The sequence below is a fragment of the Anopheles gambiae genome, chromosome 2 (genome assembly GCF_943734735.2).
Source record: "Anopheles gambiae chromosome 2, idAnoGambNW_F1_1, whole genome shotgun sequence".
NCBI lineage: Eukaryota > Metazoa > Arthropoda > Insecta > Diptera > Culicidae > Anopheles > Anopheles gambiae.
The window spans coordinates 115,127,103-115,153,441 of record NC_064601.1 but is presented as its reverse complement, the minus strand read 5'-3'; the positions used below and the strand labels follow the sequence as shown (position 1 = coordinate 115,153,441).

At 46.1% G+C, this 26,339-nt stretch overlaps 1 protein-coding gene across 3 annotated transcripts in view; it reads right to left on the bottom strand.

The window, feature by feature from the left end:
* Window positions 1-22,896, bottom strand: part of LOC1269772 (uncharacterized) — a 139,529-nt gene extending 116,633 nt beyond the window's left edge. Inside the window, exons 1-2 of one of the 3 annotated variants that reach the window (XM_061651558.1) lie at window positions 22,606-22,896; window positions 13,284-13,783 (exon numbers count right to left, since the gene is read on the bottom strand). In XM_061651558.1, the coding sequence (XP_061507542.1) occupies window positions 13,284-13,363 (80 nt within the window). In that variant the 5' untranslated portion in view covers window positions 13,364-13,783; window positions 22,606-22,896. The remainder of the gene's footprint in view (window positions 1-13,283; window positions 13,784-22,605) is intronic. The other 2 variants (XM_061651557.1, XM_061651559.1) reach the window with 2 other exon arrangements.
* Window positions 22,897-26,339: the final 3,443 nt, after the last annotated feature.

Genomic DNA, 26,339 nt, shown 5'->3' with positions numbered 1-26,339 from the left:
TAACATCCTGCTCACCTCCGAAAATGTCCCCAAACAACACGCGCGCACGCGTCATATGATGATTTCATCTACACGAATTTCCAACAACAAGCTCTACCGGTTCCTCCGGTGGCTACTGCAAACCTCCTCTCGTGTCTTTCACAGGTAACCCAGGTAACAGGTCCTATACATGGCCCAAATGGCATTGCATTTGACCTTACACTTTCATACACTGCTCGTTGCGCTCGTGCTGCTGACGGCTTGCGAACGCAATTTTCCCAAACCGGCTCACCAAGCTGCTGCTCCCCTGCTGCCCAAAAACCAATGAATGAGAGCGTTCGCCCTCCCTGTCCAGATGACCTGTCGGCCTTGTTTCGGTGCATTTGCATTGGCCCGTTTGGCAAGTGTTCGCCATTCGCCTGCAAACAACAATACACACACACGCTCACACCCCACAACCCCGCGATCGAGTTGATCATCAACTGCACAGGGTTTGTCCCACTCGGATGAGAAGACTTTCACGCCATGATGCGTTCAATCCATCGAGAAGTGAGCGAAGAGGAGAACAAAAAATCAAATCGACATGGGTGAACAGACGACGAACCTGCGTTGAAATGTTGCACGGTTGCGTTCAATGCCTGCAATCGACACAAAAAAGAGTGTTTAAATCATTATCACACTACAATCATCGTTCAGATGAAGTCAACTACAATCGTCAAATTATGTACATTGTTTTTTTTTTCTCGTTTTTTATAAAATGCGGGTCAATCGTATCTGTGGTGGTGTGTTGAAGTGATCGTCTGACATATGAATCACACGGTATGACCTTCTTCAATTATGGTACGGATTGGTGATGGTTTGCCTGTTTGCGCTACACACTTTCAATATTGACATTACCGGACTTCTACAATCTACCATAACAGATTCGCTTGAATTTTAGAGAATGAAATTAGCCCATCATTACTAACGAAAATTAACAAAAATTACTCAAATAGATGCTTAAATTCATCTAATGGTAATTACTCTGGTATATCTCAGTTTATTTTAATTACACTAGAGATATTAGGGCTTCACTAATATCATCCTAATCATTCCTCATTTTATCACGACATTCCTCATATTACGAGCTTGTTACATTGCTCTCACCAATATCGTGACGTTTTGAACGAAATCAACGTTATTACCACACCTGCCCATCATTAATACCCCCGCCATATGCACAACGTTCTCCGTAAATCCATAATTTTCTTTACGAAAAAAACACCCTAAACACGTAACGATGGCCCACATCGATAGAGCTGTGGCTTCTGCAAAGGTGGCCAGTTCAAAGAGGCATTTACCATCGACCACCTGAACTGAATGTACGGACAACACCGTCGATTGAAAATTACCCTCAATTATCTTAAACATCGACCAACACCTCACTGCATCCATCGTTGTGCTCAGGTGCAGGTTCGATAAGGAACAGATCACCAACCATGCACGATGGTAAGAGCGTTTTTACAACTCTATCCCCATCGCCAATACGCGTCAAATGAAAATATTAAACTCGAAAGCACGTGCCGATTGATTAGTGATCAAGCGAAATTGGGTTCGTGTCTTGGGCATCATTTAAATCACCAGCCTGTCCGGTTGGCAGTTGGCAGCAACACAGCGATAGGGCTGTTCAGCCTGCTTTTGCGTAACGCTAAGCCTATATGTAATTTGTTGGTAAACCAATTGGGGTGCAAACTAATTGAATCATCACGTGACGACGAACGGGGAAAAAGGCAAGCGACCATCAGGTTTAAAATTAAGGTGAAAGATATTTTTACTACTATAAATAAATACCAGCGTGGAAAAGATCCTAGAAAGGGAGATAATTTTTAGCCCCTTTTTTCGAACAGAAATTAGCTTGCCAGTTTTCCCGATGAAAATCACAACGCAATCGTTTGCTACAAAATGGACAGCATAAGCTCGAAGCTATAATTAGCGGAGAAAGTAATTTCAGTCAAACTTCCAAAGAGACACACGGAAACGCTGGGACCCACTGTCATCTGTTTCGCTGTACTGATGCGGCCCCGTCCCGATCGGCGTGGTGCATCGGTGCTTCAAGCGCGTAACACATTGTTATGTATGCACCACAATTCCAAACCCGACGGCACGTTAGTGGATCGGAAAAAGTTTGAAAATTGAAATTGATGGCCCAAAACAATCGATACGCTTTCCGAAAGGGTATCGAAAAGCAACCGCCGCCGCCACCCCACACAGCCCATCATTTCCGTGACGTGACTCGGGCAGGCCGTTTACCAAGCAGGCACCAGCGATTGCGGCATGGCCAACCGCACAAACTGCAACATCGCTTCGATTAATGCGGTTTTAATCGTTAGCCCTCCCCAGTGCACACACCAAACAAGGAAACCATTTTCAGTCGCTACACTTGGGAAAGGAAAACCGCGTCTCCGTAAACAGCACCCTTCAGCGAATGGAAATGTATGATCGAAAGGAAAGCAGCCACGCTGCGGCAGTTGATCGTGTTGGCAGTTGTGACGGGTTTTAGTGGAAAGATGACACGAGAGATACCCAAACCCTCAAACCGGTCTGTGTAAGTGTTGGTGATAGTGATTTGATAATGATACGGCGAGGGACTGGCGTTAATGAGCGTCAATATTTTCACCCCGATCGCAATCACACGATCACGTGTATTGTGTTGTGTCGCTGTGTCTGCATTTCCTGCCACCGTATATCACACCACGCTGCTGCTCGCCACGCTCGTTCAACTTTACAAAATTGCTATAAAACGCTCAACTGATTATGGAAAACGAATTATTAGGAGGGGAAGCTTTTTTCGGTTGCTTTACAGTCCTGCTGCGTTTGGCTCATTAAGTTGGCTCATTCCGAAGAAACAAAACCCATCCGCAACCCATCATGATAGGGGATCATAATTTGGATCTCCCAAAAATTGAGTGCCACTTTCGGTTTGGTTTCAGTTCGGATGCTTTGATGGAAGGTTTCTTGAGCAAGATACGGCTTCGGCAAACAAAACTGCAGCATAACAATGTAACTCTGTAACAGTTACAGTGAAGCACAAGTGCATGCGGCGGTGTAGGGCTCTGGCTGTAAATCATGCTCCAACAAGCGTGCCTGTCATAAAACCAGCTTATCATAGTGGTAACTTCCTTTTCTGGGAAGGTCTGCACGATAAAACAGGACAGTTTATTGTCTGCGTTTAGCTTGCGTGATTACAGATCGACAATTAACGAACGGTGACAGAAGGTGGCGATAAAATGATGACTTTAACGACCTTCAGGCCATGATTTCATAATTAATTATTCACAAAGGGAGTAGTGAATCAGTTTACAGTTTTGGAATGGCGAACAAGATAAAACTCGTTTTCACTACTCCAAAAGATCACTCAGTGCTCTGTTTCACTGTAACCCGATAGAACCATTTTCTGTTACGGACACAATAGGATCAACTATTTTGATTTGTTTAAGTAGCTCCAAGTAACGAAGTAACTATAATACCAGCTAACAAAAACCATGATTGTATTGAGAAAACACTGTCCAGTGGTTAGATAACATTTTCCTCCCGAGAGCTCTGCAATTGCCACCGAGCGCCACCGAGTTTGCCGATTTAAATCATCAGTCCGAATAATTGAGCAGATGTAAACGAAAGAGGAGGCTGCAGGAATCTCCCACACCGTCCCTCTGCACAGTAAAAGCAAAAGTAAATGTTAATTAAAACAACACAGCGTTTGGCTTTTCCAGACTGGTGCAGCAGCGGCAACAGCATCAGCGTTTTGGCGATTGTTTGGCGATCAGTCGTGCGAAATCAGTGTCCGATGAACCCTTCTCGCCGGGTTGCATGTTTTCCACCCGTGCGGTCAGACGACATCCGATCCCGAGTGCTTTGTGTGTTTCGTGTTTTTCCTACCCTCACTCATCCATTGCTTATCGCTTCTATTTCTTTGCGCTTACCACAGCGTCTAGTAGTTCCTGATAGCTGCTGGCCAGGTCCGGGGTGATGCTGTTTTAATCCTATTCGTTCCCCCGGGTTTACAGGTCATCGACACCGGGCGTCCACACATTTGCCTGTCTCGAAACTAGCCCCCGACACACCGACCAAGCCAAGTTCAAAGCAAATCGAAAGCCAATTAAATTTTCATCAAAACAGACAAAATGCAGCCCTTCAGGAAAGCGGGTGGTTGTAAATCAGTTTCTGGACCACTCTGGAGTGGGTGGCTGGCTGTGCACGGCCGTGCAAGCTTGTGCAGCACACCAGCAACACGAAACTTAACAACCAATACAACAAGAACACCTTTTGATAAGTCAACCCACGACGTGTCTGGGTGCCCGAGCGCTCTCCCACTGTGAGGCGGGCGGCTGGCTCTGGCTCTGGCAATCTGGCTCGCACGCCAAACGCACGCCTCAAGCGAACATTGAAGCCTCGTCGCGTTCGACGCAGAACAGCACACAATCGATGTTCGGGCGAGGCGAGGTATGTTGTTGTGGCGGGATATCGGGGAGGTGAAATTTCCTACCAAGATACGACGCCACTGATAAGACAGTGGCTTTGCGCGCGCGCGCGGGACGTTGTAACGTACGAATGTCCACACAGTACCTACGCCACCATTGCTTTCGCCCAGCAGATCTGACACGGGCGGGGCGCATATACGCACCGCGCCCGGAATAGATTCCATGTTTTCGTTTTCATTTGTCGCCCAACATGGTTTCGTGTTCTGTCAGACGTCTCTCCTGATTCTGATCCCCATTTTACTGGTGGGTTCTGTGGGAGTTGTGTGGCTAGAACTAACACGAGCGATACAACTCCTACTCGCAAGGCAAACGATTGCTGGGCGCCTGATTTTGTCACCCAACAGCGGACGGAGTAGTTGGCGATGGTTTTAAATACGTTCGTTACTGACTCGTGACTTGCGGATGTCCATCAGCGGGTGTCTTCAATCTAGCGCGCGCAGTTGCGCTGTCTTTCGATGTCAGCTTCTTTCATTCAATGATTAAATTCTGCCCGCTCGCACGCCCGCTCCAGATCTGTAATTTAACTCCCCATTCAAAACTCCAGAGGCTCGCATCTTCACGATCGTGTTCCACACCGAAACATGACAAAACACGACACCGCCTAGCCTAGTCATAAGCCTACTAATTGGCAACACTGATGCGCGCGCTTAGCTTTGACAAGCTCCGGTGGCTCCATCTGTCCGGTGCGCGATTCTACTGTCAATCATAGCGCACCGCTGTGCAGCGAGTGAAGTCTACTGTCCAGTCAACTAGATGCGCTCTTCTTGCCGCAGCAATTCGTTCCCTCTTTTACGCAAAGGAGAGATAATTCCCTGTGCCCGAGTCCATTGCCAGTCCGCTTTATCATCCCGGCGATTACAATCAAGCGAGCAAATCAGTACAACAAACCGGCACTAATTTGCTGTTGCGATATTTTAAGGCCCGTTTTCATGGCTATTAATCTCAACGGTAGTTAACTCTGCCGTCCTTAAAAGCGACACCGATGCCCTTCTTGCTTTTGGCGCAACTAGCCGGCTTCACCAGTGCAAGAACGACACAGAACTGGAGCGACCGTGGTGCGGGTGAAATCGTCTTTCAATGTGCGTGTCCACACTTAGCTGTGGCCTTGAAAGTGGAAAGCCCTTTAAACGCGATTCTATCGACACTTTGCTAACTGACACCGCGTGTATAAATAAAGCGGTTCGTCGCTTACCGCACCGCAACGATGGGCAAATTGGCCCCAAAACGCCCTTCTTTATCGTCAGTGAACCCCTCCACGCCACTCACTTTTATTTTGGTACCCACCGCAGACGGGGTGTAGGACGGAGGAGGCATGAAATATTGTCCATAATTAGCATTACAAATCTTCGCGTATGTAAAACACGCAACAAGCACACGTCCCTACGTCATGTTTGTGTACCTCACTCGAACCTACTGTACCCCGTGTATCGGCAAGAGAGGTACGGTTTGTTCGGTTCGGTCCATTTTTCTAGCTTACGCTGCCTCCCAATAATGAGAGGCCAATCGAACGAACGAATTAATATTCAATTTGAAACTGTTTATTAACCAGCAACTTACGGTAGCGCGAACACAAAAACATCTTACCGTCATAAGTTACCCGCGCGTTGGTATGTGCAGTCGCGTTGCGCAATTTTGTGCTGTTGAAATTGATTCAACGTTAAATATTCATGAAGACGAGCCCTTTACGAGCGGTGGTCGCGGTGAGTTACTGTTTTCAGTACAGTTCGGCTGCCACATTTCGGCCGAAGAGAACGTTTCACAAATAGTAGTAATGAATAAATATTTCGCTCCACAATTTGTTCACAGTTTAGCGAATGAAGCATCTTCGTATGAATCTTATGAATACTAAGATAATTAATTTTTAATTAAACTACATAAAATATGACGACAAAAGCACTACTGAAAACACTAATGGAATCACACTAATTAGCATAACAACACACGTTGAGTTTCGAAACGTTTAATCTTCCTCATCTATGTGAATGTTTGCCCTTTTTAGCACCATTTACCGATACAGATCTATCGATACAGATCATCTACCAAACCCCCCCCCCCCCCCTTTAAACTATTAATGAAAACTAATAGTTCATCTTCACAGCTCCGCGTCAATCTTCATCAGTGCTACCATTCATCCCACCTTCAAACCACAAGAGATCGATCGTTTGTACTAGCAGGAAAGAAAGAAAGGCTGCCATAAATTCCTCACATCATCTTCACCGCTCAGTCAAGTCGGCCTTGATCGAGCCCACACCAAGGAGGCTAGAGTGCACACTCACCTTCTCTCTATGCGCCATTGCGCTACACTTAATTATCTTTTGGAGCCGTTTGAATCACTGACAATTACGCGGGTGATCGCTGTCCGTTACGCTCGTTTAGAACACACGACGCCAGACACCACGATGCACCACCATCACCACCACCGACGGCGACGACACGGTTATGCTAATAAAACGCGACCCAATGCACCACCGCATGCGAAGGAGGGGTGGCTCTCACACTGCAACATTGTAACGCAAACGGCACAAGGCAATAGATCTATTATGGTGAGATGTCCGGTTGTACGGCTTTGAGTGCACCATCTAATGGATTTTCCATCTCGAGTGGATGATCCTTCAGCTGCAGGCCAGCACTACCTACCACAGTGTCGGCGCTCCGGCATGACACGTTCGGATCAAGTGTCGCATCGATTCCTCTGCCGCATGTCAATTTTATTTATTATCCTTCGACCGGCGGGAGGGATCGTGTGAAGTGTGTGGCACGTTCTTGCCGTAACAAAATATAACACCGGGTAGGTAAGCGACGAACCTTCGGGTGTTTTTTTTAGTACTCCCTTCTGTCAGGCTGCTTATGTCGAAGCAAAACAATGTCACACAGAGGGAGAAGGTCATAATACCGAGCCCAGTAGGATTGTTTAGGGAGTGCCAATGAAGCGTTTGCACATTTTTTCCGAACAAAACCCCGAAGGAATTCTGCTAATCGAGCTCATCGAAGTAATGTAACATGACCGAGAAGAGAAATAAAGCAAAGGAAAAGGTTACCTAGTACAGAAATATGTCTCGTATTGCAAGATAGATAAATTAAAATCACAAACGCTGCTTTCATTTATGAGTCAATTTGTGAAGAAAAGTTTGCACACATAACTGTGACTTGATTACCCCACTAACTTTGCCTAATCCGATTTACTTTATCCACAACCATCTCAACCAATGCAATCAAGTTCTACGGCCAGCGCAATAATACAAGCCGTAAATGGGAGAGATAATACCCATTTGAAAGTATTATACAACAGGTCTTGATATCGTTGCGATTTGGCATTAAAATGCAAACTACTACTACTACTAGCAGCCGGCCGCTAATCTGGGTGAGCCAGTGTGCCTGGCATTAAAGGGAAAGGAAGCTCACAGCTCACTGCACTCTTCTCTGGTGCTTCTCCTTCCCGGCCACGGTTGACGATTAATTCGTTCGCTAATAAACAATATGCAATTGAAGCGCGAGCGGGACCGGCTCGGTTCACTGTCGAACGCAAATGGATTCTTTATGGCGACAGGCCGGCAATGTAAGTTTGCTGCAAATTGCCAATTGAAAGCCAATCCTTCCTATGTTAGCCAAGTGTTGCCATGTGTATGCGTGTGCAAGCTGGCACAATCGACATGTCTTGTGACGCGTGTTGAGCCGCCGTTAATCAAATATGTGGTTCGAGATTTGTAGCATTTTTTTTCTTTATGCACCTGCTGTGAATGTTATGATCAAACTGGTACATGAAAGTTTATTCTGTTTACTGTCATTTATGACATAATGATTACTCTTTGTGTAGGCTTTAATTGTGCGCTTAATTAGTTCCAGTTGAGTAAGCGACGAACCTGCTCTTTGCTTGTTTTCATGAGGCACATTTTCCACTAAATATTTATTTACATCGATCTTCAATAGCTTCATTTCAATTTCACTCTCTCTCACACACATTCTCATTATATTTTACACGAAAAACCAATACCAAATCTGAATTCCGTTTAAACGATGCAGTTTGTTTCAATTACTTCGATGGTGCATAGTTGAAAGCCTGTTATCAATCGTTAGAAGAAAAGAACCATCGTTAAGCTACCTGATGGAGATGGAGAAATGGAAATGATTTCATACCATCGGCCACGCTAATATCAAGCTTCAGATGAAATACTAGAGAAGCTTACAAAGCACCTTCCAACGCGAGATTCTTGCGTTATATGTATAACCCACACAAGAGCCGTTTGGAAAGATCAGGCGCGCGCGCGCCGTCAATAGTAATTGCGATCGAAGCGCCACCGCTGTCGATAATAGCTGTTCCGCCTCCAAATTGGATCGCCGCTAATAGATACCCTCTTTGGCTTGGGCCGGCTTCCGAAAACGTTCCGCAATCACAGGCACCGTAAGCCGACCAAACGCTGCACAAATTTCCCTCCCTAGTGCACCAGCATTGCACCGGGGAGAAAGAATTCACCCTGAGCATAAACAAAGCGTACGATAGGAGCAGAAACAACAACAAAAAAACATTCGCCAATCACCCAGCATTGGCATCGTTTCCGTTGGCTGATTTTCCTCCCCGATTGAAAATGGCAGTGAGTGAGAGCGCAAATGAAGGCGCAAAACTCTCACTCAAAACCGCCCATTCCCGCACATCTCCATGCAACGGAAGCTGGCTCTCCGTGGGGGGGGGGGAGGGTGGTATCGAGATATTTAAATCGTTTTCTAAATGTAATGCTTTCAGCTCCAATTCCAAACTGTGGCTTATCGTGCGCTTTGTTGTCCGCTTCTGCCCGGTAAAATACATAAGAAGCGCAGGAGAAACTGCCCATGGAATGGTTTATGCCTCATGAGTCTCGCGCTGCTTCCGCGATGGTTTGTGTGATCTATATTATCGGCAAACGATGCGAAGAAAGGAGTGAGTGCGCCACAATTACTATGCTGGACAGTGGTAGGGAAACTGTTTGAAACTATTAGCGCTCCATTAGCGACCAAATAAATGTTGTGTGCATAGAAGCGGTGCTCATTGCTCACGTCTCACATAAGAGGACGCTCCGCGATCTACAAGCATAACCACATATGTGCACACACAACACACGTAATGGAAGTCGCCAATTTCGTCGAAAACGGAACATTTCGCCCCAATCGAGCGTTAAATTGACCGAACTGGAGTTCAAGAAGGAAGTGTAATCATAGCTGGGTGGGGCCGGAGACGAAGAACAAGAGAAGTGGCACGGGAACAATACACACATCGATAGAGACATCTTCGGCTGGCGGCGGTGTGGGGCTTTCTGTTGAGCAATCATTCGACACCTTCGTCGAACGTCGAGCGATGATTATGACATTTTCATGCATTAGGCTGAGTCAAGTGCCGCCTACGCATTTGCCTGCAGTGTGTGTTGCAGTAACACAGCGTACAGGTCACCTGTTTGAGAAGCTGCGACTCATTACAGCTGCCTCCTCCGTAGGTGTTTTGTATACAGCAGCCACACATCAGTGTGCTTGATGGTGTTCGTTCGGCTTCCGACGCTCATTCAAATCTTTCGCTGGCCTTGATGAGTAATACAAGAACGTGTGATATTGAAAAAAGATTGGAGTAGGTGGTTGGACAGGAGCTCCACACAACAGTATTTACGGTAGCGTATTACACAAATAAACATCTCAATGGCATCAAATCATTCCACGATGGGGGAGCTGTTTATGAAGTCACTTGAAGCAACGAAAAAACGAATCTATGACAACATTTCTCGTTGATATTAGAGGAATAAATATACAGTAATATTTCGAGAACATGATCATTTACGTCATATAAAGCCTGCCAAATCACGACATGGCGCGATTTAGATACTTCCCATCCAGAATGACACGCTCTAAGGGCGAATGACACGTTCCTCCCTCCACGCTAAACCGTATCGTAAATTTGTACAGCACAGAGAAAATTCCTTCCTGCTTTCAGAGCTAACAACACCACGCCACTTTTCGCAAGGTTAATGCCATTTTCTGCATAACGTGTCCCCCCAGCCGTGGCGATGTCGTTCGATTTAGGAAGCGATAAAATTTGGAATATTTCCCCCCGTGACATTCTCTAACGAGACAGTGCAGTCAACCCATCGGTTTTTGCTGTGCCGGAGGGCTGGCTAGTGAAATGAGTTTGTTGACCACATGCCAAGTCGTGAGCAGCACATTCGCCGTGTGTGCCATTCGGTGGTACTACATCGAGCGCGTTCCGTTACCTCATCGATATCCCATAAAGATCTGGATCTACACATTTCAATAAGCATGGTCCCGGGCTACAACGGAGAGTACAACACGTTGCAGAAGCAGGCTTGCTGATTTCCACCAGATCTAGACATTGTCACCAGAGATCGTTGTCACTGGACGGCGGCAAACGCTCAGGTGGTAATGTGGAGGTGAAGGTTTGTAAGAATTTGTAGCGGTAATCTGCCCGGTGAGTGTGAAGCAGAGAACAAAGCGATGTAACTATTCGGTGGAATTTGTTCCATTCACACTGATGTGCTGGTGAGCACCATCGACCCATTCGGTACATGTTCTGGGTGAGTAAAGGAATGTACCATTCTTCGATTGTTCTGAAAATACCTTACGCTTGGTTAAGCTTTCCTTGGTAGAGGCTCCTGCTGGAACAACTGTACAACTGATTAAAGCAAATATAATTAAGTCAAACAGTTGCTAAAGGCACAATAAACAAATCATTGATGGGTTCATTTTTCAGTCATATAAATAACTATAAGCGACATTTAACACGACATCTAAAGAACGATGGTCATGGCCGTGAAACGTACACCGAGAAGACGAAATGAGGCGTCATTCGTTACGCTTCTCGCCATCTCGATCTGACAGATCGCAGAACAGATTCAAGTACCGCCAGATCATGATGCTGGGACCACACACATTAATCGTATTCGCAACTGAAGATGGCGAGGAAAACCACACACACACGATCCATTTATGGACGTTCTGTAGAGCATTAGACGATCCTCTAGTCGGAGATTTTGTTTTTCCTCGGAAGGATCTAGTTTTCGAGCCATCGCATCATTTTCAAGTAGGAAAACATGCTACATGTCTCGTTTCAATCTATTGAAAAGGGTAACTTAAAACAACCCATGGGTGGTCTCGCTGGTGGATTTTATTTTCGCCCGGTTTATATCAAAGTCGAGACATTAGATTCAAGTTTCATGACGGTTTGAATGCTAGTTAGTTATCCTAACGATTGAAAAATGCATTTCATTAGTATCGACAAACAACGGCATCAAAAATAAACAACTCTACCCATCACAGCATGCACGATATCTTGAACGATCGATAAATATCAAACTCATCCATAAAACATTTCATAAACAAACATTCAATTAATGCCCGACTCCGATTGAAAGTCAAATGTAACACGATCTATTAAGAAAAACAAGTGAAAATGGAATATATCTCTTCGGTAGCTTTCATCGTGTTGTAAATAATCTGCGGCTACGATTTGAAAAGATTACACACATTTTCACACCTTTTTACTGCCACGAATGTTAAAGTGAAGAAGGCAACACCGAATTTCATTTGTTTCACAACCATTATGTGTGATTTTATCGCGAATGTCATGTTATTATTTCATGTTCAGTTTTTTTCGCTAACCTTCACCACCTGATGCGCTGAACATCTAATACAAATAATTTGATTTAATCAAACCCCCATTACCGGCAAATGATTCAGCAGCTTTTGCCTGCTCTACCATGCGCCCAGCCCAGCCCAGGAGTGCACATAAGGCGTAGTTGTTGTGTGCAGGCAAAAATAAACCACAAAGTGAAAAGCAATGAAAAGTGTCTGAAACATTCATAAAGCTGCCTTGTAACTATTTAGCCTTTTTTGCTGTTTTTGCTGCTACCGAGAGTTTTACTATTAACCCTCTGCTCTGGGGAGACAAGTGTTTCAGCGTTTGTGAGCCACGCTCCCGCGCCACGTTCATTTGTGGCGGCATACTTCGCGCACGGATGCTTCCATTCCTGCAACCGTCAACGAACACACTAAACTAACGAAAAATCCTCTACCATTTGCAGCGTGATGCGTGTGCATATTGGGCTGGCTGGATTTCGGAACCGCGCACCGGAAACACGTGTGTGGTGTGCTTGGGAACTTCGCTCCGCCAGCGGTGGAGCCTCATCACTAACGATCATAATTCGTTCGCGGCAGTACACGCACGCATCCACTCAGACACACAGAGCCACACACAACACAACACATTGCGGTCAGGTCGAGGGCCCACCAAATTCACATACCCGGGTGGCTTTCCCTTCGCATGATTATCCAACCAACCGCTCGGTCACGCCCTCTAACACCTTCTGTGCATTACACACACACTCAACACGATTCGTGATTATGTTTGCTTTTTCAGTAAAGTACTACCCCATTGCAGCAGCATCACACGGTTGTGAAGGTTCGATTGATAATGTTTCGAACTCATCTTTTCTGCTTAAATTAACAACCAGCTCGAATCAACTACATCTGTGCACGGTATTCAAATGCCACTCCCCACAGCAGCCACATCCACATGGTAAAGCAATAAACGGATGAATGGGCCAACCGGAAACGTCATACCTGACCCCCAAGTTCACAGCCCCTTTCCAAGGGGAGTTCATACTTTCACTTTCCTGGAAGCTCCAGCAAACGGCAGACGGATATGATGATGCTTAAGCGCTAAATGAACCCGATCTAATGATCTTTATGCGGAATGGAAATCGATTCAAATGTTTAGTACAGCCAAGCAAATTGCCAACGCTCGCTTCCACTTACCTTCGCTCCAGTTCGCGGTTCTTCCTACGCTTGTACGTGCCCGTGTGGCCCTTAATAGTCCGGTACAGCGACATCACCATCTTGAGCGCGTAGAGTGTTACTTTGCCCGCCTAACACAGCAGAACGATATGACGCTCTGGATAAGCGGCGCTTCCGACTTTCGAGCCTCCCGACGCTATTCTGCTACTTCGACGCTCGCACACTGCAAAGCGCTATCGCGTATCAAACTGTGGAGCACCAAATCACTACAAACTACCGAGCGAGATGCACACTTCCTAAGAGAACAACGAAACTTTGAGATCTTTTGTCGTACAAAAAGATTTCAAGATGTACTCTACGCACTTCTTTTTGCTTTCTTTTTCAACCACTTAGCGCACAGCGCTTTTCATTGCCACTAGTATGAACACACAAGCCGTAGGGCCACTAAGAATGAACTATTTTTTTTTAAAAAAGGAACACTTTTAAGAAAATAGATAGACTTCGCACAATAACCAAAGAAACTGAAAGAATAGAAACAAACTAATTACACTTATTTGAAACACTAACAATCAAAACACCTTTACGACACACAATGAAACACTACGAAGCAACAAAATGCAATCAATTGAACAAAGTACGCTCGCTGCTCGAAACAAGCAAACACGAGAGACCTCAATGCCAACGTGCAAGCGACGAACCTCCTCTTTACGCACTGAATTCGATGCCAATCGCGCAAAGCAACAGAGTTCAGTCTACACTGTCGTCAGTCAAGATCATAATTTCTGCCGCAGCCAACCCTTTTTTCACCGTTGCCAGTCAACGCTCACAGATTCTTGCACCTGTATTTGGCCTTTACGCAAAGCACTCTTCACACCATCGACCGTGTACACGTACACGCCCGCCAAACTATTTTGCTGTGATCCTGTTTTTGATTCGATGGGGGCTTTTTGTGTTTTATTCGTATTGTTCTTCAACCAGTCCTTGTCCATCGATCCGGTTTGCAACGCGAGCAGGGTTGACAATGGTACGAACGACCCTAAATATCCGATCCACATCCGCGATCCTCGATGACTGCAAATAAACAACGAAGAACGGAAGAATAAAATGAGCTGTTGTGTCGCCGGGTAGGATACGTTGAAGATGCAAAACATGGAGTGAGCAACATGGAGAGTGTAAAATTTTGCTTTGTCACTTCTTGTCCCGCTCGATCGGTAGGAAATGTTTGTATGATTACTACACATGACTAACTACTGATCACATCCTTTCCTAGTGATACTTCGCAGGCCTACACTTGGGGGAGAGGGTACATTAATTAATTGGATGGCATCTTTGAGAGCCGAGAAGAGAATAATAATTGCATCTAAAGGTAGTACGTCATAGTACACTGTCCGGTACAGAAGGAAGGCACCGTTAGTTTGCAAATTGAAAGTTAAACAGCAGTGAACAGTACTGATGCGGCGTATTTTGCTACCATTTATGATGTGGGACTTGATTAACGATCACTGCGACTCCTGCCAGTAGCTCGTTGGACTTTGACTTCAGCATTGTTAAGAAAGGTTTTCTATTTTCAACACGACTATAGCGTAATGGCTGCTGTCTCATGTCATTTGTCATAGAGATTCATCAAAAAATTATTATCACATTCTAGAATGTTTAGTCATGATTAGTATGATCAAGCAGTTATGATTATTGACTAGAACCCCATATCATTCTGTCGAGATCTGCACAAATATGGTGCAAAAGCAAAAACCTCCTTACGATTTCCAGTTCTTTAAATGTCAACAACAATTTTATTTAATTGCGTGTTGTTTTCTTCCCTTTTGAGATTCATAATTATCCTATTTTATTTTCATATGCTTTTCCTACCTTTGACATTTATGCTCAGTGAACAAAACCGCAGCAAAAGACGCACTACAAATTAATGGAGTGATGTTATTAAAACTAATCCTTACATTTCCATCACTTCGAAAATATGCGTAGATTTGTCTCCGCTCTTAATTGCTACACAAATCAAGGCAGGATTCGCTAGCCTACCAACCACCAGTAGGTTCAGGTGCGAACCAATTCATCAACCAGCGCTATCCGATCCGTCGTCTTGCAGGTGGTGTCCGGTAAGGTAAAGTTTGTTGAACTCTGAAACAAAACTACTTTCGAAATGACAGCAGCAAAAAAAAACAGCCCCATAGACCCTTGCTATCGTAACAAAGCGAGCAGAGTCAGTCAGTCAGTCAGTCGGTGGCAGCACTAGTGGCAAATCTAAACCACTTTCGTAACCATCTTGCTAGACGGGATTGTGATTTCAAGCCGAGCTCAAATGTCTGGTTTTACGAGCAGCATGGACACTTGGACGTGGACGTCATATTTTTCATACGGGGACCCCTTTGAAGCGAGATCGCTGAGGAGATGGTTGAAACGGAGGGGACACCGAAACAGGAAATGCCATTAAGAGAATCAACACAAACGTGTGGGCGGACCTCAGCACGTAGAGAGTAAGGAATGGTTTGGGGAACAACGATTCTGAAAATTGGGACTTTAAGATTCCAGTTGGTCCCTCAAAAATCCCACAAAAATCCCTCACATAAGATCTAATGATTCATATTTCAGGATTAAGCAACGTTGGGTGAAATATTTATGACTTTTGCTGTTACTAAGGCTCTATAAATTCCGTTGGAAATTACAAACGTTTGGAGCCTCAATATTGTCAACTCCTTAGAGACACTATCGGCCTCAAGAACGAAGCACTAGCTCGGTCCAACTCAAAACAGCATCATGCATATTTATGTCGATCTGAGCTCAAGCCTTCAAGTGTTTTTCTTCGCCTCGGCTTCTGCCCAACTCTGCCCACGAGACCCAACCCACCGCATCAGGAGGAAGTTCTTTCCATTCCACTGCAAGTGATTCTCATGACCTTACAACATCATCACCACCATCACCATCTTCTCCTTCAACTGCCCGCGATGCGATCGCGTCCACGTTGAAACGAGAGTAACAATTAAGCGCCTTGTAAGACATGACCTTCTCAAACATCCCAAGCACCGCGTGCTGGGGCCACTCCCGGGCCTTTGCCCTTACACCCCCCTCTTGTATCCGCGGTGCTGTCATCGCCTTCGTCCCCGGGGCTATCATTTTATATCGTCTCGAAATCGATATCGACGTGCGAATCGCCAGGCGAATGAGAAAATCGTTCAACCTATCAACATCCTATCGGCCAGCATCGAGCGCAGTGTGTGCAGTTAACAAGTATACAGCAAGGGGCCACAACTGTAAAAAAAGCCCCCGCACAACAACCCGCGATCCTCGTAGATGGCATACGAAATGGAGAACACATAAAAACGTAACAAAAAAATAAAACTGCTCCTCGCACCACTGCCCAAACTCTTGCTGCACCATCGTCCAACAGGTCAAAGCTTACCACCCTATGTCGTAGGGTCTCACACGGTTCTCGGGGCTGAAGAGAATCGTATCTTTGAAAAAAAAAGAAAACCTTGCGAATGTGTCGGAAGGGTGGCGTATCACGTACACCGATCGGTAACAATCACATCAGTGGACACTTTCAAACGACACATCTACGGCTACATGTGCCAGCTATAGGTGACACCGACCAACAGTGTGGCACAGAACGATTTGTTCCTAAGCGTTGGGGGAAGGGAGTGAGCTAAGAGCGCCACAAATGTTGTCCACCATTAAGAGAAAGATAAAGGACATGTTAGATTATTAGTATTCTATGAGAATTATGATCATGGGTCGTATGTTGCTATGCTTCGGTGTTGGGCGATGGTTAGAGAAGTAATGTTTAACAGAAGAGAGCTTAGCGTGGAGAAGGAAATGTAGCTCTATAAATCGCTTACAACAAGCTATAAAGCGTGTATTGATGTTTCTTCCATTTAGCACCACACTCCACCACACAGCACAGAGGGGATAAGTTGTGTATGGTCAGTTAGGGCGATGATGACAGCTGACACCTGTCGAATTAGAAGGACCAATTAAAAGACTGCGTGCCAGTAGCCATCAAACGGAGCAGAGTATATATCGCAAAAAACTCCAAAAATAGACAAGAGTTTAACTTGAACTCTACGCCAATGCTAGAACTCCATACTAGCCTTCCAGTGGAAATGTTCAACTAACCCCCACCGTGTGATCACCTGTCAGGGTGAAGATTTTGTCACACCCCATACGATAACCCCAGTGCCTCGCAGTACACAAACATACCAAACGCCGGGAGCAGTAAGCTTCGTACCTGCCGAACGACGCTCCAGCAGAAGAAGTAAAAACCCAAGCACGGGGACCCATCTACAATGCCAACTCGCAACATGTTGCAACCTGCCGTCCGTGTTGCCCAACACGGTGGGTCTCCCCCCACTGGACCGACGCTGGTAAAATTCCCATACGCTCCCTTCGTTCGACCCGATGTGTAAAAACCCCGTGGACAAACTGGTCCAATCGGTTCGGATTGCGTGAGCCCCTCTGTGCGTAGCACCGCAACCGTCCGACCGCTCCACGCTATCCCGGTGTGTGCGGAACTCACCTTGGACGGTACGATACCTCCCCGGGGCGGAATGTGGAACAAATGGTAGCTCGAAGGGATTTTCGAGCCGGTGCGCTGTCTTATCCGTCTACATAATCACACTGCGTGGAGGGATCAGAGGAGGGAGCGACCCGAACCACATCAGTCCCGAAACCGTTTGCCAGGGACGCACCATCTTGTGGCATTGTTTTGGCTTTTTTCGGCCCACATACACGTACAACAGCAACCACAAAAAACATCCAAACGTCCTTACTTTCGAACCGCCAAGAGACGAGAACCCCAGCCAGCCCGACTGCGCCCAATTCGTTCGATAATTTGTGTCAATTTTAGGTCATTCAGCGCCCGCGAAACAACGGCCCCTTTTGTTGATGGTTTTTTGATGACATTTTGGAGCAGATGAACCCGCAACCGGTGCGTTCCAATTAATGAGATTATTGTTCGAAGCTCGCCCGAAAGCGCAGCAAGGGCCCCGGACAAGACCCATTGATGAATTTCATACGTGTGGTGTGGCCTTACATGCCACCATGGCTGTTTGCCTTGCGTAATCGCCGCTCACACCAGCTCTTGCAATCGAAAATCGACGCTGGGATAATGTGTTTGTTTGATTTATGTTCGATGAGTTTTAATTTGATCATCACCAAACAAACCCTTCGCTGCATCGATCGACGACTCGTGTCGATCACTGTCGTCTTTATAATTGGCTGAATTCAATTTCGATAACTTCATTTGGGGTTTTTTTCCAGCACCCCAGCACCTTTGTGGTGAATCAACATTTTAGATCACACGTGCACAAGGTGAAGATGTGCGCTGGGACCAAAGCAACGCAGGGCACTGTTTTATCTCAAGCCTGACATACGGTGACGCATCGATTACTGCCCGGAAGGCGTTAGCACTTCGTGGCGACTCAATTTCCAGTACGGGGTTGGGCGGAGGGTAACATCCGCTCGGAAAATCCGCCTCACACCGCAGGGCCGCCGCTAGCGGCAAAACTACGATGCTGTTGCACAAACGCTCTCCTCGGCGGCTCGTTTGCGGTTAAATCGACACTCATCATCAACGACATTAGCACCGCCAGCCTGTGGCCTATACTGCTGCAGCATTGCAGCCGATGAACCGTGGCCCGAGCAACCAGACCCAGGAGGTTAAGGTGTGTTGGTTGTGCAAAAAAAAACAACCGAAAACAACCGAAAAGCAAAAGAAAAGCATCAAACACACACACACACCCGTACAACACAGCCGGCGCAAGGTTTAGACGCCGATTTTCCATTAATTAGTTTTAATTCTTCCATTTCGAGGCACATCGAAATGGCGTTACGTGGCCTTCAAACGGCGAAGCGTTTCCATGTCCGCCACAAATATCCGGCTCGCTAAAACCCAATTCCACGGTCTATCCATTTTGGTTGGGGCTTATCTAGAATTTATGGAGATGCAATTGCAAGCCAGAACTCTAAGGTTCGTCGTCTATGATTGTTGTTTTTTATTGCAGAAACATACATCAAGAAGATAAGCATTAGAATCCCCAAATTAGTGGTTAATTAAGCATACAATTAAATACTTCTAAAGCAAAACACAGCTCAGACCAGTACACTCCGTTGGAGGAAAAACTGTGCTAAAACTTTGCCACTTTTCCACCATCCTTCACGCGAATGCTAATATAAGGTCCGTTGCTTTTTTCTTGAAGGTCTTTCTGTTTGCTGTGGATGTCGATTTTATGTTTATTTATTTTCGCACACCCCAAACACTCTGAGTAGTACAAATTGACCTCGCCGGAGGTCAAAACTAACCGCCAGCGCAAGGAAAATGGCCCCACAGTATCACACCCAGTGTCACACCAGATTCGATGAATTGGAACGGCGTTTGGGTATAGAGGAGGAAGCGAGAGCCATCGTCTCACCCTTGTCTCTTATGTTTCGTCTCCCCCATTCCGGTTGTATAGTGTGACAGTGTGTGTGTGTGTGTGTTTTATATCGGTAATTGAAGCAAGGCGACAAACTTCGGTAGCTACATTTATTACCATTGTTGATTTATGGTGCTTGTGGCTCTGGTGCGGACTTCCTTCCTGCTCGAGCCGGTTCGGTACGAAACAGGCCCTCGGGCGGCACACACAAACACACAGAACACGGTGGTCATAGTTTGGTGGCGTTTAATTGTTGTGCCCTCCATAGCTTACGAACCACGAGGTACAAGCAATTCAAACGAGGATCTTTTCTAGAGCAAAACACGATTTTCCTCTTTGGGAGATCATTTCTTTCCCTTTTGATGGAGATAGTGCCTAATTTTGACTTCCTCAGCGGGCTATTTCAAGTAGGTTGTCAACTTCAAATACTTTAAATCCTTGTCAACACACCTCAAACATCCTTACACCAACTGCTCCACGCTTGGGGCGCGTGATATCACTTCACGCCTGCAGGTGCAACGGTGCAGCGCCTGTGCAGCTTTCGATCGCATTCCAAACCTCCAGAGGAAGCTCTAGCTCCTAGGCCCTTCGCAGCAATCCCCATCACAGGTTTCACACGACTCTGCTGCAACAGAGAGAGGTTGGGCAAACGCTGCTTTTAAATGCTTTCATTAAAAGCCACCCCATGCAGGCTGCACCCAGGTTGATGGCGGTGGGTCACCCCCCATAGACACACCGCGAAACAATAATGATCGGAAGACACCTCACCAGCAGAAAGGGGGCAAGTAGCAAAACATTCTTGCCCGCCAAGAGGGCACATTTTCTAGTGCACCCTCCTCCTCCCCGCAGTCCGCGTTCCAACCGAGCGGAACCCACGGAAAGCTGCCACCACCCACCGCCAGAACGGAGCGAGGTGGGAGCACTTGAGTCGCACGAAACTTGTCGAAGGATGATGATCGATTGGGTGTTTGGCGTGTGGTATGTGCGCGTTGACTTTGCAAAACACGCATCCCACCTCTCTCTCTCCCTCGCTCTCTCACCGTTCTCTTCTGTCACCCATTAGCGGACGGGGGTGCAATTTTCAATTTTCGGTTCGCAACCACCTTTCAAGGCGGTCGTGTCGTGAAAAATCAATCGCCCAGCCGCGCAAATGCACATGGAAAGTGAAGGTGCGCCCGAAAATGTTTCCAATGTTGGCCAAACTTGCCAAAAAGTACACAAATTGACAGGGCGGCTCACATATGGCCATTCGTGTGCTGCACACGCAAACCAGCCCCGTTTGCGGGTGGTGGCAATGGGAAGGTGTCTTTGTAAATGGAAAATACACAATACTCGGGGACCGCCACTCTTGCTAGATTTTGCTTTGTACGTACCCACACACACAAACACATACAGAGAGAGAGCGCATTTTGTCTACCGATCAATTAAATTGTACCACCATATGCCGATATGTGTGATGGCCATCAGCGTTCCTCAATCGATTGGCCGAACAGAACAAGCACAACGCACACACAACATGCCTATGAACCAACACAACAATCGTCGGTAATAAAGGCTGCAAAAAGAGAGCGAAAAAAATCAGGCAGAAGCCCCACATAATATGTAATCGCAAATGCAACTGCATACCCCCTCCCTGTGGGGCATGAAGACAGACACTCACCCACCCAACCACCGCAAGACACCTTGTGAAAAGGCTGAAGAAAACCGTCTACTCTTTTTTTTTCGCTACTTCTTCGGCTGGGTATCCCCTTTAACACGTCTGTCAGGTGGCTGATGCAGACCCGCGCATCCAATGCAAAAACCCATTCAAGCAAATCAGTCCAATCGCTGGAGCCGTTGCAATGCAAACTGTGGATGCAAAAAAAAACCTACAATCCAATACATTCTTTTCACCCAACGCAGGCCGATCGATTGCGACGCTCGACACGGTGTGGTCTTCTATTTTGAATGTTTGCCCAACGGTGCTCGATGGTGTCCAAAGCAAAGCCCCATTTTCGTAAGCGCCACACAAAAAATGAACGTCTGGCCATAGATATTGTATCGCGAAGGCAGGGGTGCTACAATGGTGCGAATGGTGAAGACAGAGCCCTCCCCCGGTTGGTACATTTTTACGATCGATTACTTTGCTAAATTAAATCAGTCATAATAATGCACGCTCTTGCTTACCTTCTAGTCGGAAGATGGAGAGGTGGGGAGGAGTGTTGGCTTTCCGTTTTCTATTCGAACTCCGCATCCAACGGAAGTATCGCTTGTAGCATTAACAGTTGAGGGACGGAAGTTTTCGATGTAAGTTTCGGTTGCAGTTTCGGGCTAACGGCTCGCGTATAAATTATCCTCACCACACGGAACACTTCATCACACACACAGAGAGAATGGATTGTGTATTGGCACGAACGAAGTAATAGCGGACCAAAACCGAAAGTGAACATCCTCAAAATTGCTACCAATATGGTTAGGTGTTCTCTGTCATGTACTAGTACTGTCACGCTCACTGCAAGAGGGAACACTTTTATAGACAATTACTCAGCAATAACAATGCAAACATTTCACAAAAATTAACTCCATTTACGAGTCACTTTACAGCACAAGAACTACATGTTACGATAGTGTTTGGCTGCACCATTTGCCACTGCAAAACTGTTTCACAACCAAGCAGGGATGGGTAACTTCCAAACGGCAACTGGGGATCGTCACGTTCCACTAAGCACCAGTTCAGCGCAAGCTTCTAAATCATACACACTCATCCAGCAAAACAACGCACGGTTCCAGATGGTATCGTCGCGGGGAACAGGAACACTTTGCAATCACACCGAAGAAGACGCGTGCAACGGGATCCACAATGTAGACAGTTCCTATCGGTACACGCGCAAAAATAGCCCACAAACTATCACGAGCTTAAAATCTTCTTCCCGCATACAAACCCCAAATATAGACACGGAGTTTTTTCTTCCGGTAAAAGCCGCTTTGTGACCCTTCTCGATTAAGGGGGGCTCGGTGCGCACCCAGGAACGTTCGCCAGAAAAAACTCGCCACGCGCCAGGACACAAGGGAGCAGTGCAAAACACACGACCGAACGCACCTCACGCGTTCACAGCAGCGGAATGGTTTGGGTTTTTCGGTACGAAACCGAGCGATGATCGATCGATCCGTGCGCGCGCGCGCGATCGTTCCACACACATCAGCACACCGGGGATCGTCGATTTTCGGTTGGGGGGGTTTTCGTCGACTTTCAACGTGCGCCTGCCTACTGCGTTGCGGGTTTGCGTTCCCCTACTATGAACTACTTCACTACGGCGGTAGTAAACGCTTGTACACGCTGCACGAGACCTACAACGAGACACAGAGAAAGAGAGAGAGAGGGGGAGATTCGGCCTGCAACCGAACGGAATCGGGTGGGGGAAAAGCCTTCGTCTACGAGGTGCGGTGGTACTTACCACCCAACCAACCAACCCACCTTTCGTTCACTAAGCAACCGTCGTCATCGTCTGGTAAATAATTTCTTTCTCCAAACGCGAACACGAATTTCGATCATACCCGCTAACTGCTGCTGTTGCTGGTGCTGCTGCTGCTAACCAGGCATAAGAAAACATTCCCGCGCCTTCACTTCCACACCGCACCAGGGCGGAGGCGGGAGCTCGTGACTCAATCGGTGTGACACGGGCCACTGCAGGAAGCTCTGTGTAAAGGAAGTAAACGAAACTTGATTGATAACTGGCTCCTTAAGTGAGATGGGAAAGGAAAGATCGTAAAGATCGGTGATCGAGTGCTTCTTGGTCCATTTTAAGAAGCTTGAAGACTGTGTTATTCGGGTGTCTGTATGATTTTGCACACAAACCATAGATCAGATTAGAAAAGTAATTTTAATCACTTCAAGCAATGGTTTAAGCGTTTGAGGTTCTTGGCAAAAGCTGTTTTTGTTTCCTGAAATGTTACTCTCATTCAGAGACATTCTCAATCATTGATCAATTCATTAGTCAATTTGATTTGCTCTATTTGACCAGGCTTAGTATCGTCAAATGATCTTCACAATAGGAGATGATGTTCTAAAAGCTCCACGCATCCAATGCATCATTATATCTCGCCAAAAGATAGCAATATTTAGCCACAACCATGTCCCAACCGGTCCCAAAACATCCAAGACAGGTTTGCCTGCCGGTTGACCCCGGCAGCATTATGTCACGCGAACGGCAACGCTTGCCGAATCTTGTTGGCATGCTTTCGCTACGCTAAACTTTGGCAAACCCTTCCCAGCACTCCAACTCCAGCCCAACCCCATCTCCCCCCTCCGAAAAGCCACTTTCTTGTGAATCTACAAATTATGCAAATAACAAAAAAACGCACAATTCGCACAATAACCACAGAGCCCCACAACCCCACAACCCAATCCCTCCTAATACACACCTAATAAAAAATGACACAACACTCCCGGCGGTACAACAATAATAATAGTAATGACTGGAGGAAGGCGTCGGGCGGGTGGAACTGGGTCAACTGCGGCAGCGGGGTGCGTACGAAATTTGTCGCGACTCCCCAAAAAAAAAAAGGTTACTTGACGCTCTATGCCTCTTCTTTTGGGGGAGATATTTGGCAAAATGAACATAAAAAAGCTCGTAAATTATTGCATCTCTACAGGTCGAAGGTCGAAGGCAGCTCATCCGACGAGGGCCATGTTACCGACGCGAGACAAATGGCTAATGCACGGCTCTCCTAGGTGGTGCGCACCAGGGGATGAACGAATTTACTTTGCAGATAAAACACGCCCAAAGATGAATGAGGCCGGACTGCAATCACTGCTGCTGCGGTTGTTGTAGTGGCGCAGTTGTGTAAGTAAGATGCACGCTGCAAAAGAAACACCCGAAATGAGTAAAAATGGCTAACCCGGATCTAAGTTGACGAATGTACCCACTCACTGATTGGAATCATTCTGCTCAAAACGGCTGCCCAAAAGGTGTTCCACCAGAGATTTGTCAATCACTTCTGGCCGCATTAGATCATCCTTTCTCCGCTTCGTTCGAACAGCTTCAAGATTTTTTTGTTTTTACTCGTGTCGTTCGATGTGACTTATTTTTAACAGAAAAAGGTCAACACGACAGTAGCAATCGGGGAGTGGAGAAGACAATACCGCTTTTTACGCTTTTACATCGGCGTTCGAAAAATGAAGCTGTACCGCTTAACCTTTCGCCAATCAAGAGGGAGCTCGTGCTCAAGGAGGTGCCCGATATCATCAGTAAACTTCAAACCTACCCAAAACGGTTCAGCGAAGTGTCGTCTTTTGGGAGTCGCCACCACGCCAAGTGGTCCACCAGCTCGCTCAGTAACTGTTATTTTTATAAAAATACAATGTGTTGTTTTAAAATTTGCACGAAAAGAAGCGTTTGCAGATTGAGGAATATCTCTCCCTTCAGTCACTGCCAACAGACATCTTCACTTTGCACAGGTTCGCACAGCTAGCAGTCTTTTATCAAACGATCTTTAACATCAAAATGTTGGCAAACGATGGACAGGGAATGTGTTTGCCCAAAAGCCAACGGCAAACACATTTCTCAATCGTTTGCCTCATGCAAACCGGCAAGTCGCCCGGTGCTAGAGATGTTGCGCGTTGTTTTCTCTCCTCTGCTTTTAATCGATTATCCGAATCCGCAGGAAAACCGTTTACATAATTATACCCCCCCATTCGGAAGGTGTCAGAAGAAAGGCAGCTCCAGCTTCTTGCGCTGTCGTTTAATGCCACCAGAAACGCCCGAAAGCGAAAGCGCTGATCGAAGAAACGCCGGAGAACACCCTGGATGATGATGATGATCATGATGATGATCGTGTTGCCACACCTTCCCGAACACGAAGCGTACGAACGGTTCGGGGCGCGCGGATGGGCACACCATCATCACCATCATCCTGGTCCTGGATGGCTGGACGATGATAATGATATGGATTTTTTGGGGCACGTTGTTTCATAAATATTCACCCGTTTGATTGATTCTAAACGGAGGCTGCTCCGTTCTTTTGGGTGGCTGGGTTCGCGTCAAGGTCGCAGCAGAAAGAAACTATGCGATAAGGGAATCGATTGCTGCAACACGCGGGAAAGTCTTGCAAAAGGGAGGCTTGGGCTGTGTCCCTGGAAGCACATTCCTATAGATGTATGGATTTAGTTTACTTTAGATGTTGAAACTAGGGTTGGGTTTCATGAATCTTTCGTTGAGATTCATTCATATGAATCTTCAGCGATGAGTGATTCGAATCTCGAGTCGAATCTTCAAAGATTCATAAATCTGCAAAGATTCATGAATCTATAATATTCATAAATCCATTGACATTCATATTTCTCTTGGGATTCATGAATCTTTAGAGATGTATGATCTCCAAAATATTGAATTTGCCCAATCCCACCAACAACTTGTTCGTTTTCGGTTCAACTCCGTGGTACTTTCCAAGAAGTCTCAAAAGTCTGCATAGGCTGGCATGACCACGTAGGTTGTTAAGCAAAAAAAAGAAGAATAATAAAAAGCTCAAGCTTTATAAATTTTAGAAATTTCTGAATCCTTAAAGTTTTATGAATTCCTAGAGTTTCATAAATCCATCGAGATTAATAAATCTTTTGAGATACATAAATCTTTGATGATGAATGAATTTTTCCATTCGGGATTCAGATTCATTGAAT